Consider the following 15183-nt stretch of genomic DNA (forward strand, 5'->3'; position numbering starts at 1 on the left):
AACTCCACAGAGACTGTTTGCGCCGTGGAATTTTACACTGATATTAAACCTGAATGTGTTCCTGTGGTATTTTCGTTTAGGTTAAGTTAATTTTCCTCACTTCGAAATTCTTGAAGATTTTCCACGTCATTTTCTTTTGTAGCAAAGTGATTTTTTTTTCTACAATCCGCGTTTATTAAGTCGCGTTACGTGACTTCCTGCCCTCCTCAAAGAAGGTCAATCATTAAGCCGGAAGTTACGAGCACGTTGGAACAATACACTTCCGTATCGTTGACTTCCTTTTGAGATCATCAGGATCACCAATAGCATACGTACACGAGAACTGGTACTCAGTCTCCTCCGTTTAGAGGAAATAAGAATTCATGTTCTAAAAGGTCGATACACAATTACTGAAGACACCGAGAAGGAAAGTGTAATCAAGTTCTAGTTTGTGTTGTCTAGAGACAGATCGGAGACATGCTGGTTTATGTTCTTCTCCTATGTTATTTGATCACCACCACCGCTGTACATGTATCTGGTAAGTTGAGATACTTGTTCAGTACAGTACAGTAATTCAGTTCAATTCTATTTAGTGGCCACCCACGGGGAATCGCGGGGTGACCGCGTAATACAGATTCCACAGAATGAAGGTCAAACGCGATAAAAAAACGCCATTTTATATCGTAACTGATCATTTTATGTAGGGTGTATTCAAAGCTCTCTAAATTTTTGTTTTACTCTTTGTTAATAAACAACATCAAGAAAATGGTAGCGTAGCATAAAAAAAAAAAAAAAAAAAAAAAACAATGAAACAGAATACCTGTGTAATACTATTAACTAACTGTTGGACCTCTAGGAGTTACTAGTAAATTACCACGTATCGACTTTAAATACTGATTAGGGACTTTAAGCAAACCACGACGGCGACGGCAACGAGAACGTGGATAAACAATAGATCTGATTGGCAGAACAATAGCCCAGCACGTGCGTTTTAAAACTTTGTACATTTCTTAGCCTTCCTTTGCAAAGCAACAGCGTGAAATCACCAAAATTTGCGTCGTCTGCGAACCGAAACCGCGGCGGCATATTATTTTAATTTACATTTGGAACTCAACGCTACTTTTATGCGTTATGTTGAGTTTGAGGTCTGGCGCCCTATGAGACGGTAAACACATGCAGCCATTTTCGAAATTCTAACTAAAAGTAGAAACTCATTTCCTAATCGACGTCTTCCGTGGCGTTGCCGTCCTGACTGCTTAAGTTCCCTAGTGATCACTTAGTACGGGGACGCTTAATACAGGTTCGACTGTAATATGTTTAAATACGGTCAAGGAGAAATTTATTTCCTGTTATGAAGGATTATTAGTTTAACTGAGTTAGGTATACAAGAGCCGTCTTCGTAGAAGTTGTGTTAAACATTTGGGAACACGCAACAGGAAAGTCAATCCCCAAAGAACAAACACCACAGTGAAAAAAAGGATCCCTAAAACCGCAAGTCATGCAATTTCTTATTGAAAAAAAAAACTATGATTCGAAATTGCTCCTATTTTCTGGAGTTTGAATGGCAGGGAGTGTAAACATATCCCCAGCAAAGTAAATGACCGTAGTCTTTTCATCTTTATGATTTCATTTTCTCAGATGAAACATCACTTCGCTAGTGGTAGTTTTTAGGATGCTTGTTTAGCTGCAAGTAGAAACGAGTATCAGTATGCTGATTTTCATTCTCAGACGCAATTTTGTGGGCCTATCGTCAGGGTTGGCCAAATTAACATTTTCCTGGGTCCTCACGAAAAGAAAACACCGATGATTCACCACAAAATTTCAAACAGACTTAGTGTGAAGATCTTTTGAATTGTGTCATAAAACCTATAAAGAGCACAGTTTGCACAATTTAAGTAAGTTATAGTAGAAGCAACTACTCCGACGTATTGCATTACAATAATTTTTCGCCATATAGGGGCAGACAATGAGTTGTCGTTTATCTTGCGCAAACAGTCTTTTCCCTCCCCAATTCTATGATCAAGAGAGGTGTGAGCTCAGCCAGAGTTGCGTTACTCGAGGCGTGGAGCGCAGCTAACCCCTCTTGAGTCTGTCTTTTGCGTTTTCTCCTTCGCTCTCCCTTCACCCGCCAGCTGGTGACTGCCACGTTGAATTTTTCCTTAGACACGGTGGAGAGACTCAGTTCTGTCACAATGAATTGAAAAATTCAGCCTATTTATTTAAGAAATGACAACAATTGATTTTTGATCATAACTAGAACAAAACACGTTCATTAGATAAGGTAATTTTCTTTGCTTTCGTCCTTTTATTTTCATTGCCCTCAATTTCATTGTCTTTAATAACGTGGTGATAATACATCTTATGAAAAAACATAAATTACGAAAAAGAAAAGGATAAGTGCAAAGAATAGCGCAGACAAATGATATGGCCTTGTGTCAAGTGATGTTTGTTCTGAGATGAAAAAGAAAAAATACAATAACTTTTTCTATCATCAGCTACTGCCGATTTATTATAAGAGGGGGGCATTGGGTCGTCTGGGAAACCGCAAAACTGGAGAAAAAAACCTCCAAAATCGAGGAACCGACGAAAAAAGGCAGCAAAACCGAAAACCGCATGCAAACCTGACAAAACCGCTACATTTTCACCTTTTGAAAGGGGTCAGAAAGGAAAAACCGAAAACCGCATCAGAGTTTTCGTGAAAACCGAAAACTGAATGCAAAAACACGTAAAATCCGCAAACCCCTCTGAACATCAAAACCGAACCTTTTTGGCCCAAAAAGCGATCCAAAAAAACAGTCAAAACCGCAAAACCGAAAATCCCAAAGCCCCCATCTTATAACGTAAATGAACATAGTACGCATCGTCTGATTGGTCGATTCAGTTTCCAATCGGATGCTTTATCGGGTTATAGAACCCGCATGTAACTAGTTATGACATAAAAGCAATAGAACACATTTTCCGGGCTCTATAACGTGATAAACCCAGGCGAGATGTTGGGAGAACTCTCGGAACTGCTTATGAATCGCTCGGCTTAGACTCATTAATTTCGAAGCCGGATTTTTTCGTAGTTATTCCAGTTATAGCATTCATTGACTTATAAACAAAGGCTTCTAAGTTTTTTTTGGAAGACTTTGGATGTAACGGTGTATTTCCATGGTATAATTATGCGATAGACAATGACAATTACACCAGAGAAAAGACTGTTACTCTGATCGATTTTAAAATGCATTTCGATTATCAACATCACAGATCTGATCAAAAGATGGATAATTGATAAAAATTTAGAGATCTCTCCCGATTAATTATTTTTCCTGCAAATTTGTTAGTCTTGGCAAATAACCTCTTGTACTGATTTTAAATGATTTAAAAGCAAAGAGGTATACCCTATCACGTGTCAAGTTCGTTTCCGAGTCAAGTTCGTGTCCGAGTAAAGTTCATGTCCGAGCCAAGTTCGTGCCCGAGTCAAGTTTGTGTCCGAGTCAAGTTCGTGTCTGAGTCAAGTTCGTATCACGAGTCAAGTTCGTACCCGAGTCGAGCTCGAGTCGCCATATAAGTTCGAATAATTTTAATGTTTCCTTTCTTTTCGCTTTTCATTTAGAAAACTTGAAGTTGAGATCACCCGGTTTTCTACAACTCAAACAAGCTTCTCATTCTTATTCCGACAGTTAATGCGACAGCACGGGATAATTCGCGATACGTTGCTTGGGTTGGCATGTTCGCTTAAAAAATGACCAAGATTGTTTTCTGGAAAGAACTAAATCAAAATTTCGTTAGAAACTTTCCAATGTTTTCATTTAACCCTTAAGAGTGATAAGCATATAATTCTCCCAACAGTGTCACCTCTGATTTAAACATTTAGAGCACGAGAATAAAGGAAATGATCGCAAACTTGAGCAGCTCTGATCTTGATTGTTAGACAACTTCTCCTTTTAAGTACCATAGGAAATGTGTACAGAACAGTATAGAGAACTTGCATACAGGTGATAGGGGGTAAAGGGTTAAAAGCAGTTGCACCATGAATACATACTTCATCCTGCGAGGACGATTCCAAGTTGATTTTCAAAAATCTCCAAAATGATTTTATTATTCTGCTCATTTCCTAGTACCGGAAAACCCTTGTAACCTCCCAAAAGAAATAGGGTTGTGTAAAGCAGCTATCCCCCGTTTCTTCTACAACAGCCGCACTGGAGAGTGTGAAGAGTTTACTTATGGGGGTTGTGGAGGAAACGGGAACAATTTTGAAACAAAGGAAAAGTGTTTGAAAGAGTGCAAAAAGGAAGAAGTTCATGGTAAGTCCCTTTATATAGCAAGTTGGTCAGCTTTTTTTCTATTCTCTAGCTTGACTTATCAGAGCAAAACACCACCTAAGTAGTGATAATGTTAGAACAAGAGAATCAAATTTTTTGTTTGTTTCTTAGCCAAGTCATTGACCAAATCTGTGAATCTCTTTTATTAATCGTGTCTCCGTTCCCTTGGAGTTGTTAGCTGTTATGTGTTTATTGTGACTTCCTTGTAGTTTTAGAGCAGTTTCCTGGACGAAAACCATACTATTCGCAGCAACCAATCAGAAGAAAGGTTTATATCCTCATTGGCCAATAACACTGAACTCAAAGTGAAAACGAACAAATTGATTAACGGCGGGAAAACGCTAATGAGAAAAACGCAATAGTTTTCATTTTTACATCTAATTGGTTGGGGGATGGCGCGAGTTTTCTGGACCAATCACAGAGCGAAGTTAAGTAAAACCAAAGAAATTTCGGATCTGACGTTCGACACCCATTTGAAAATTAAGATCACATGGTTTAAGGGACCAGTCATATTGTATCCCCTATGGGGGAGGGGGTTGGATTTTGGTTGTGTCACGGTAAAACTTATCTGATCTCCCTATAAAGCTCTGTGACATTCCTTCGATCCCAGTCCCCACTCATCGGCAATCAGTTTTCTATAGTTCCCTCTTTATTTCCAGATTGCTGTCTTCCGATGGATACGGGACCATGCTTTGCTTTATTTCGTCGCCATTACTATGATAAAGTCACCAAGAAATGCAAGAAATTTATCTACGGTGGGTGTGCTGGAAACGGAAACAACTTCACCTCTAAGAAGAAGTGTAAGAAAACGTGTCAGGGTGTCCAGTGCTAGAGGATTAATTGCTGAGAAGATACAGTTTACCCCGGTAAGCCATGTTTTAACAATTGCCATCCTTCTATACACAATTACAACAGTGCACATTATGTTCCCCATCAGAAGCATATAACCACATAAATCAGCAGAGTGGCTGTTTTTTCCTAAGTGTCAATTTTCGACTCGTTCAGTAGGTTTGTTTGATTATGGCACGATTCCATAAGAATAGTTATCACGTTGAGAGGTTCAACCTACAATCAGACAAATCGAGGCCCTTGTTATCAATCATTTCATTTCAGAAGTGTAGAAGGATATGATTAAATGGTGGATTTAAAATAATTTATAACATAAGTTATACACTCATTTTCATTGGTTCTTACTTATGGTCTATTTGGGAATATACGCCTGGATGACCTCACCATTATCAACATTTTGCTTCGTTATTATATAAAACAAATAAATTCCATGTTGCCATGGGTCTACCATGTTTTAATGATTGTTCCCCTCTATATTTCAGGGTTAGGGAAGAATTCTGAGGAACATAATACCTCTAGAGTAATTTAATTATTTACCTTAAGTTCTGTGAAATAAAGATGTCTACAGCTGATGACTATTGTTTGATATTTATTAGTTGTTCTAGCTATAAAACCATTGCCTCGAAACAACCAACCAAATATTGTACTTTTGCTGTTTTGTTAAGCGCAAAAATTTCTCAATTTCATCAATAATCTGCAATACTTTACTAAAAATTCCTTTTTTGCTAGACTTATATTTCGACTAGCAATATTTTTCAGTGGCATATACCACACGAGTGAATGGTGCTTTAAATACGCGCGCGCTGATCGGCTGGTTCGGACTACAAACTGCACTCCCCCTACAGCCTTGTGCGATTTTGTTGTCTTTGAAAAATTCACTTGTGCTTATTAACACCAAATTGCATGAGAAATCATGTTATTACTTTTACAAATAATAATGTCTTGTCATCCTAAACAACACCACGACTTAACTACTGTCCTTTCCTGATAACACACCCCATGGCGGTCTCTGTGACGGAAGTAAACGTATTGCCAATTTAACTCACCACGTGTCTGCGTTTGTGCTCAGAACTTCCTTGCGAAAGTATGCGTCAGTCAAAGCCTACACCGGAAGTATATTGTGCGGCTTCGAAAGCTGAAATGAGGAAATACCGTATCATCGATAAAGGAGGATAGATCTTTTCCCTCGGTATTGTGATTGTAGACACTCGGAGTTGAGTTAATACAAATACCTCTGTCTTCTTGCACCATGCTGGTACATCTCTTTCTCTGTTGTTTTCTAATTGTTACTGCAACTACGAAAGGTAAGAAAATATGATATATATCTTATTAACCAAGCGCGAGCGCCGTACTGGGAGAATATCGACCCGAGGTCTTGACAGTACAGTCCTCGCTGCGCTCGGTCCGTATAAAAAAGACCGAGGGCCGATATTCTTCCAGTACGGTCCCGAGCAAGCTTGGTTAATAAGATATTTATTATACGACTGAAGTTCAAAGGGATACAAGTGCGGTATCATTCGGGACCATTCGGGACAGTGCCCGGTCCAATACTGAGAGAAAATTGACCGGCAATGGAGCATTTTGATTGGTTGATTTTAGTTATTGGCCCTCTGACTGCCTGAGTCGTGTAATAATGCTTCATATTTCTTCTGTTGCTATCATTGTCGAGGAAATTAATATGATATTTGTATTGTTAGCTTAACAAGTCATTCCTTGTCCATAAAACACTGAGAAAATCCATCACTACGATCAATCGAACCAGGACCAAAGAGAGACAATTCGGCGTGTATGTAAATTTTTCTCAGATAACCATTCAACGACTTACTTTAAACTGATAAACAGCGTTTTAGCTTGGAGCAGCTGACGCCACTCCTTGAGGAAATTTCCCGTAACTCCTATGTCATTAAGGCGCAAGACAGTGAAGATTCATTATTCGGTAATTCTATTCCTCATTTGCCGAGGAAACTGCGTTTAAGCATAGTTAGTAGAGGGGACTAGTTATGAAACCTGAAACCCAGTAAACATCAAAGGCTGATGTCTTTGTTACGGTTTTCCCTTAGTCACGTGATCTTGACCGTGCATAAGGAAAATCAACAGGGAGATCGGAGTGACGTGAATGTGCGGAGACTTACGCTGTATTTCGCCGGATTTTTAGTTTATGGTTTAAGGGTTAGGATATTTTTCAAACGTAGGATACATTTAACCACTGATGCAAACAAACAGTATTATTCGTTTAGAATATAACCAAAGCAGAGCGCGCGATCTGATTGGTCAATTCAGCGTCCTCCATTTGCCCATGGGTGTACGCTGTTGACGTGAGCAAGTGCAAAGACTATTTTTCCGTGCGCGCTTGTTTTTTTCTGGTCAGGTAAGATTTGTTAAACAAAAGGGAACTCTTTTGCTACTATGTATCAATGTTATGTTATAAAACTGATGGTAAACACCACAGCGTACACTATTGAGTTATGGATGCACTTGGGAGGTTTGCTAAGCACTCAAGAAGCTAGAGTCGCTCTCGGCTATCGCCTCGCGCGACTCTTACGGTTCTTTTGTGCTTAGCAAGCTCCCGTGTGCATCCATAACTCAATAGTGTACGCTGTGTTATTTACCATTTGTTAAATCTGTAGCATCAACCCTAGTTATGGCTTCATTTGAGCGAGAAGGGAAGTAGTTATGACTGGTGCCATTAACATAACGTCGCTTCACAGCTTTTAACCCTTACGAGTGACTGGCTCCTAGTCTCTCCTTGCGTTATCACCCTTGAATCTAATGTAAAGGTTATGAGAATAACGGAAATGATCACCAATTTAACAAGCTCTTGATTGTCACACAAATTCTCTGTGAAAAAACTACAAGAAATGTAAAGAGAACAGCGTACAGAGTTAGGCTCAGGTGTAAAGGTTTAACACTCAAGAAATGATATATATCAAATAGATTTTGGTTAATTACGAATTTAAGCACCAGGCCAACTCTTTGCTCGAGCCTCTCGGAGTAACACAAGAACAAAGACTGTCACCAAAGGTAGATGTCACCCGAGAAATAGTTTGCACTTGATGTCAATGGCTCTTGATGATTTGTTAAGCGAACAGAATAGTGTTAGAGTTTCCCGTTTTTTGTAATTATCTCTTGATCATGACTGTTCCTGTACTCCTCAAACGAGTGCTTTACGTTTCTTCAATTCTTGTATTCATAACCACCTTATCTATTGTTCGAGTGCATGGGGCAATTGTTCGAGTTATTTATTGTCTCGTCTTATTCGTCTTCAAAAACGTGCAGCTAGATTACTCCTTGATGCCGACTTCACTCAATCATCTGTAAGCTTATTTCCCAAACTCAAATGGCTTCCTATTTTCGACCTTATAAAACTAAGAAAACTTGTACTTTTATTTACTATCCTCAATAATCCTGATGCTCCTTTTTGTCTTAAACGCATATTCAATTTCTTGTCTTCCGTTCGTCCAACTGGTTTGCGCACCAGAGCTTGCACTTTTAATCTTCAAGTTCCCTACCTGCGGTCTAATTCTGGAAAGCGCACATTTGCTTACTCTGCAGCCACCCTTTTCAATTGCCTTGACACTGATCTTAAGCAAATAGCTTGTGTATCTCCTTCCTCTATTATTTTTTCATCTAGATTAAACAACTTTAAGCATAAACTTCTTATATTATTCCTCAAGTTTGTTAGTAATGTTTCTCAACTTGAAGAATTAATGTGTGTTTATCAACTTAAATCTATGTTGAACCAAATATTTGTTTAGTTTTAGTTTCTCTTGTAGTAAGTCGTATATTGCTGATTAGGCATTGTTTTTAGGTGTGTATTTTGTATTGTTGTGAAGGCCGTAAGTTAGATAACTCATTGGGTTAATTACGTCACCTTCGTTAAATAAAGAATATTGTATTGTATTGTATTGTGTTGAGGTCAATCTCTTAGTTATTTCTGTGGAGCTCAAGTTTGTTAGTTAATAGCGATACCTTAATGTTGTCTGAAAATTTTGACCTTGATTATTTCCGTGACCTTAAATTCCGTTGTTTTCGCTCCAAATTCTCGAAGAGGTGCAGAATCTTCTGAACGCTACAGAGCAAATAAAGAAAGGATTACTTTATCAAGGTATTGATCTAACGGTATCAAAGACTAAAGAAACATTGAAGTGGCGATTTCTTTCAATGAGCCACAAGAAGAGTTAGGGCCAACTCCACAAAGACTGTTTGCGCTGTGGATTTTTACACTGAAATTAAAACTGAATGTGTTCCCGTCGTATTTCCGTTTAGGTACGTTAATTTCTTCACTTCGAAATTCGTGAAGATTTTTCTCGTCATTTTCGTTTGTAGCAAAGTGATTTTTTCTACAATCCGCGTTCATTCAGTTGCGTTACGTGACTTCCTGCCCTCCTCATAGAAGGTCAATCATTAAGCCGGAAGTTACGGCGTTGGAACATTACACTTCCGTGTCGTTGACTTCCTTTTGAGATCATCTACCAATAGCTCACGTACACGAGAGCTGGTATTTAGTCTCCTCCGTTTAGAGGAAATAAAGGATTCATGTTCAAAAGAGTCGTTACACAATCACTGAAGACACCAAGGAGGAAAGTGTAATCAAGTTCTAGTTTGTGTTGTCTGGAAACAGATCGGAGACATGCTGGCTTATGTTCTTCTCCTCTGTTATTTGATCACCACCACCACCGCTCTATCTGGTAGGTTGAGATACTGGTTCGGTATACTCAATTGTGAAACAGTTTAACTCTATTTAGTGGTCATCCCTGGAGACGGGCGGGATAATTACTTAATAGAGGCTCTATAGAATATGGGTCAAACCCGATAGGTACCCCACTTCATGCCATAATTAATCACTTGATGCACAGTTTATTCAAAAGCTCTCTAAGTTTTTGTTTTACTCTTTGTTAATAAACAACATCACCAAAATGTTTGCGTAGCGTGAAAATGGGGTATTGAAACAGAGTTACTGCGTGATCTTAGTACCCAATATTTGGACCTCTAGGTGTTAGCTGGCAAATGATAACATACCGACCATGAAATACAGGGTGACCACTTAATTAGGGTTACGCGTAATAGAGGTTCGACTGTAACTTGTTGAAATACGGTCAAGGAGAAATGCATTTCCTGTTTTAAGCAGATTATTAGTTTTATTAAGTTAAATACCCAAGCGCCGTCGTGTGGAGTTGTGGTCAAAATTTGGGAACGCATAACAGGGAAGTTAATCCCCAATGAACAATCACTACAGTTCAAGAGAAAGATCCCTAGAACTACAAATTATGCGATTTTTCAGTAAACAGAAAGAAAAAAAAACGATTTGAAATTGCCCCTATCTTCTGAAGTTTGAATGGCAGTGAGTTTAAACATATCCCCACCAAAGTAAACTGATGCCCGTAGTCTTTCATCTTTAAAATTTCATTTCTGAGATGAAACATCACTTCGCTAGTGGTAGGTTTAAGGACTTCCATGCAAATAGGATGCTTGTTTAGCTACAGGTAGAAATGATTATCATTATAACATAGCTTGTAAATTCGTGCAATCAAATTCAATTACGCTAGCGTCGCTGGTGACGTCAGAAAACAAATGCCTTGCAAAAAATTTTTTTTCTTGCGAGCGACTTCAGCATTTTTCAAACGGGAAAAACATCCGCTAAAAAGTTAAACTAGACATGGCAACAAGTGAACAAGCCGATGAAGATCTGGCTACTTTTTCTTTGGGAATGGAGTTTTTAACTCTTGATAAAGAACCCAAAGAAAGGGAAAACAGAAAACAATCAACGCCAGTTTCATCTTGTTTCGAAATTCTAAGTTCAGTTACACGCATGAATTTCACCTTTAAACCAATCTGAGACGAGATCATTGAAGCATAGCGAAACACTTTTCCGAAACAAAATAAACAACGCATCGGAGCGTAGGAGTGAGAATTTCTGCCCTTTTTACATTAACTACAACGTTGAAAATGTTATAAAACAATTGGTTCATGTGTCAGCTGTGCGTTCATCGAGAATTCAAGCACTTGGGAAGTTTGAAGAGCACTCAAGAAGCTAGAGTTGCTCTCGGCAGCGCCTCGAGCAACTCTTACGCATCTTTCGTGCTCTCCAAACTTTGCCCGTGCTTCACTTCTCGGTACACGAACGCTGATACATGAACCAATCGTTAAGCGTGCTGATTTTCATTTTTAGACGAAAATTTTGTGGGTTTATTGTCCAGGTTGGTCGAATTAATATTTTCCTCGGACACTCGCAGTAGGAAAACACTAATGATTCGCAACAAAATTTCCAATAGACTTAGTTTGTTCTTTCGATTTGTTTCATAAAGCCTGAAGTACAGTTATCACAATTTGAGTAAGTTAAAGAACAAGAAACTACTCCGACCTAACGGGTACCAATTACTATAATTCTTAAAAGGAAAAACATGGACGAAATATTTACTGATAATTTGTTCTGTACTAGTTTGTTTGTTTGTTTGTTTGTTTTTTCGAAATGGGCCCTACTTTATTCCTATTTCATCAGATGAAACTAATTAATTGTCGCACTTTACTGATCGCGGTCATGTAGCTTAGTAATAGAGCACAGGTGAATTTTTCGCTTTGAAGGGGCAGACAATGAGTTGTCGTTTATCTTGCGCAAACAGTCTTTTCCCTCCCCAATTCTTTGATCAAGAGAAGTGTGAGCTCAGCGAGAGAGGCGCAAGGCGAAGCTAACCCTACTTGAGTCTGTCTTTTGCGTTTTCTCCTTCACTCTCCCTTCACCCGCCAGCTGGTTACTGCAACGTTGAATTTTTCTTTCGCCACGGTGGAGAGAATCAGTTCTGTCAAAATGGATTTACAAATTCAACCTATTTGTTTAAGAAATGACAACAATTGATTTTTGATCATAACTAGAACAAAGCATGTTCATTTGATAACGTAATTTCTTTCTTTCGTCCTTTTATTTTAATTCCCCTCAATTTCATCGTATTTAACAACCTGGTAATAATTAAGAATTATTCGCCGAAGGCGAGGTGAATATTCACCGAACCTGAGGCGAATAATTGTTTTAGTATAATTTCAGAGCTGAACAACAGATAAATTTCTAAAATCATAACATTTTAGTAACATTTATTAATATTTTAGTTTAACATTTTATATAAACCGCGCGGAGCGGTTTATATGGCGTCATATAAGCAACCGCTCGACCAATCAGATTGCTGGAAACTCTTTGTTCAGCTCTGAAATTATACTAATACATATTAATACATATACATATACTAATACATATACTACGTATGATGTGCGATCCTCACAGTAGATAGCGCTCTTTATGCAATAGCGAAAATCAGACCTGAAAAAAATCAGGCCTGTACGGGACTCGAACCACTGACCTCTGCGATACTAGTGCAGCGCTCTACCAATTGAGCTAACAAGCCAATTGGGAGCAGGCCGTTAAGTTGATTCGTAATAAACCCGTGAAAGTGATAAATGAGATGCAAGTATCGCAGAGGTCAGTGGTTTGAGTCCCGTACAGGCCTGATTTTTTTCAGGTCTGATTTTCGCTATTGCATAAATAGCGCTATCTACTGCGAGGATCGCACATCATACGTATCTAATACCGCAGTTCAAAATATATGAACTTCATATATTCATTGCATCTCAATACATATACTAATACATATAATACATATTAGTATAATTTCAGAGCTGAGCAAAGAGTTCCCAGCAATCTGATTGGTCGAACGGTTCCTTATATGACGCTATATAAACCGCTCCGCGCGGTTTATATGAAATGTTAAACTAAAATGTTAATAAATGTTACTAAAATGTTATGATTTTAGAAATTTCTCTGTTGCTCAGCTCTGAAATCATACTAAAACAATTATTCGCCTCAGGTTCGGTGAATATTGTCGAATAATCCCCTCGACTTCGCCTCGGGGATTATTCGACGATATTCACCTCGCCTTCGGCGAATAATTGTTAATTATAAAAAAAACTTAAATCCTCAAAATGATTTTATTATTCTGTTCATTTCCTAGTACCGGAAAACCCTTGCAATCTCCCAAAAGAAATAGGGTTGTGTAAAGCAGCTATCCCCCGTTTCTTCTACAACAGCCGCTCTGGAGAGTGTGAAGAGTTTACTTATGGGGGTTGTGGAGGAAACGGGAATAATTTTGAAACAAAGGAAAAGTGTTTGAAAGAATGCAAAAAGCAAGAAGTTCATGGTAAGTCTCTTTATATAGCAAGTTGGTCAGCTTTTTTTCCTATTCTCTTGCTGGACTTGTCAGAGCAAAACACCACCTAAGTAGTGATAATGTTAGAACAAGAGAATCAAATTTTCTGTTTGTCTCTTAGCCAAGTCATTGACCAAATCTGTGTATCTCTTTTGTTAATCGTGTCTCCGTTTCCCCTGCAGTTGCTAGCTGTTATGTGTTTATTGTGAATTCCTTGTAGTTTTAGAGCAGTTTCCTGGACCAAAACCATACTATTCACAGCAACCAATCAGAAGAAAGGTTTATATCCTCATTGGCCAATAACAACTCAAAGTGAAAACGAACAAATTGATTAAAGGCGGGAAAACGCTAATGAGAAAATCGCAATAGTTTTCATTTTTACATCTGATTGGTTGGGGGATGGCGCGAGTTTTCTGGACCAATCACAGAGCGAAGTTAAGTAAAACCACACAAATTTCGGATCTGACTTTCGACACCCAATTGAAAATTAAGATCACATGGTTTAAGGGACCAGTCATATTGTATCCCCTACGGGGGAGGGGGTTGGATTTTGGTTGTGACACGGTAAAACTTATCTGATCTCCCTATAAAGCTCTGTGACATTCCTTCGATCCCAGTCCCCACTCATCGGCAATCAGTTTTCTATAGTTCCCTCTTTATTTCCAGATTGCTGTCTTCCGATGGATACGGGACCATGCCTTGCTTTATTTCGTCGCCATTACTATGATAAAGTCACCAAGAAATGCAAGAAATTTAACTACGGTGGGTGTGCTGGAAACGGAAACAACTTCACCTCTAAGGAGAAGTGTGAGAAAACGTGTCAGGGTGTTCAGTGCTAGAGGATTAATTGCTGAGAAGATACAGTTTACCTTGGTAAGCCATGTTTTAACAATTGCCATCCTTCTATACAAAATTACAACAGTGCACATTATATTCCCCATCAGAAGCATATAACCACATAAATCAGCAAGTGGCTGTTTTTTCCTAAGTGTCAATTTTCGACTCGTTCAGTAGGTTTGTTTGATTATGGCACGATTCCATAAGAATAGTTATCACGTTGAGAGGTTCAACCTACAATCAGACAAATCGAGGCCCTTGTTATCAATCATTTCATTTCAGAAGTGTAGAAGGATATGATTAAATGGTGGATTTAAAATAATTTATAACATAAGTTATACACTCATTTTCATTGGTTCTTACTTATAGTCTATATTTGGGAATATAAGCCTGGATGACGTCACCATAAACAACATTTTGCTTCGTTATTATATAAAACAAATAAATTCCATGTTGCTATGGGTCTACCATGCTTTACTGATTGTTCACCTCTATATTTCAGGGCTAGGGAAGAATTCTGAGGAACGTAATACTTCTAGAGTAATTTAATTATTTACCTTAAGTTCTGTGAAATAAAGATGTCTGCAGCTAATGACCATTGTTTGATATTTATTAGTTGTTCTAGCTATAAAACCATTGCCTCGAAACAATCCACCAAATATTGTACTTTTGCTGTTTTGTTGCGCGCAAAAATTTCTCAATTTCATTAATAATCTGCAAAGCTTTACTAAAAATTCTTTTTTTGCTAGACATATAGCACACGAGTGGAAGGTGCTTTAAATACGCGCGCGCTGATCGGCTGGTTCGGACTACAAACTGCACTCCCCCTACAGCCTTGTGCGCTTTTGTTGTCTTTGAAAAATTCACTTGTGCTTATTAACACCAAATTGCATGAGAAATCATGTTATTACTTTTACAAATAAAAATGTCTTGTCATCCTAAACAAAACCACGACTTAACTTCTGTCCTTTCTGATAACACACCCCATGGCGGTCTCTGTGACGGAAGTAAACGTATTG

General features: G+C 38.4%; 2 protein-coding genes across 2 annotated transcripts; both read left to right on the forward strand.

Moving 5' to 3' along the window:
- Positions 1-321: 321 nt before the first annotated feature.
- On the forward strand, positions 322-5705 carry LOC148718230 (kunitz-type serine protease inhibitor bitisilin-3-like). Its single transcript, XM_088742500.1, has 4 exons — positions 322-517; positions 4083-4268; positions 4946-5152; positions 5618-5705. The coding sequence occupies exons 1-3, from the start codon at positions 457-459 to the stop codon at positions 5116-5118; spliced, it is 420 nt and encodes a 139-aa protein (XP_088598626.1). The 5' UTR covers positions 322-456; the 3' UTR covers positions 5119-5152; positions 5618-5705.
- A 3965-nt stretch (positions 5706-9670) lies between these two features.
- On the forward strand, positions 9671-14756 carry LOC148718231 (kunitz-type serine protease inhibitor bitisilin-3-like). Its single transcript, XM_088742501.1, has 4 exons — positions 9671-9823; positions 13133-13318; positions 13994-14200; positions 14667-14756. Exons 1-3 carry the CDS (start codon positions 9766-9768, stop codon positions 14164-14166), a joined length of 417 nt encoding a protein of 138 aa, XP_088598627.1. The 5' UTR covers positions 9671-9765; the 3' UTR covers positions 14167-14200; positions 14667-14756.
- The last annotated feature ends 427 nt before the right edge of the window (positions 14757-15183 follow it).

This window comes from Stylophora pistillata, chromosome 13 (assembly GCF_964205215.1).
Source record: "Stylophora pistillata chromosome 13, jaStyPist1.2, whole genome shotgun sequence".
NCBI classification, from domain to species: Eukaryota; Metazoa; Cnidaria; class Anthozoa; order Scleractinia; family Pocilloporidae; genus Stylophora; species Stylophora pistillata.

What these genes read in the sequence shown, in the direction of transcription:
- LOC148718230 (XM_088742500.1), top strand. Translation starts at nt 457, where the DNA reads ATGCTGGTTTATGTTCTTCTCCTATGTTATTTGATCACCACCACCGCT. An exon ending in CACCGCTGTACATGTATCTG is followed by an intron (nt 518 to 4,082) that starts GTAAGTTGAGAT and finishes CTCATTTCCTAG; the next exon opens with TACCGGAAAACCCTTGTAAC. An exon ending in CAAAAAGGAAGAAGTTCATG is followed by an intron (nt 4,269 to 4,945) that starts GTAAGTCCCTTT and finishes CTTTATTTCCAG; the next exon opens with ATTGCTGTCTTCCGATGGAT.
- LOC148718231 (XM_088742501.1), top strand. Translation starts at nt 9,766, where the DNA reads ATGCTGGCTTATGTTCTTCTCCTCTGTTATTTGATCACCACCACCACC. An exon ending in CACCACCACCGCTCTATCTG is followed by an intron (nt 9,824 to 13,132) that starts GTAGGTTGAGAT and finishes TTCATTTCCTAG; the next exon opens with TACCGGAAAACCCTTGCAAT. An exon ending in CAAAAAGCAAGAAGTTCATG is followed by an intron (nt 13,319 to 13,993) that starts GTAAGTCTCTTT and finishes CTTTATTTCCAG; the next exon opens with ATTGCTGTCTTCCGATGGAT.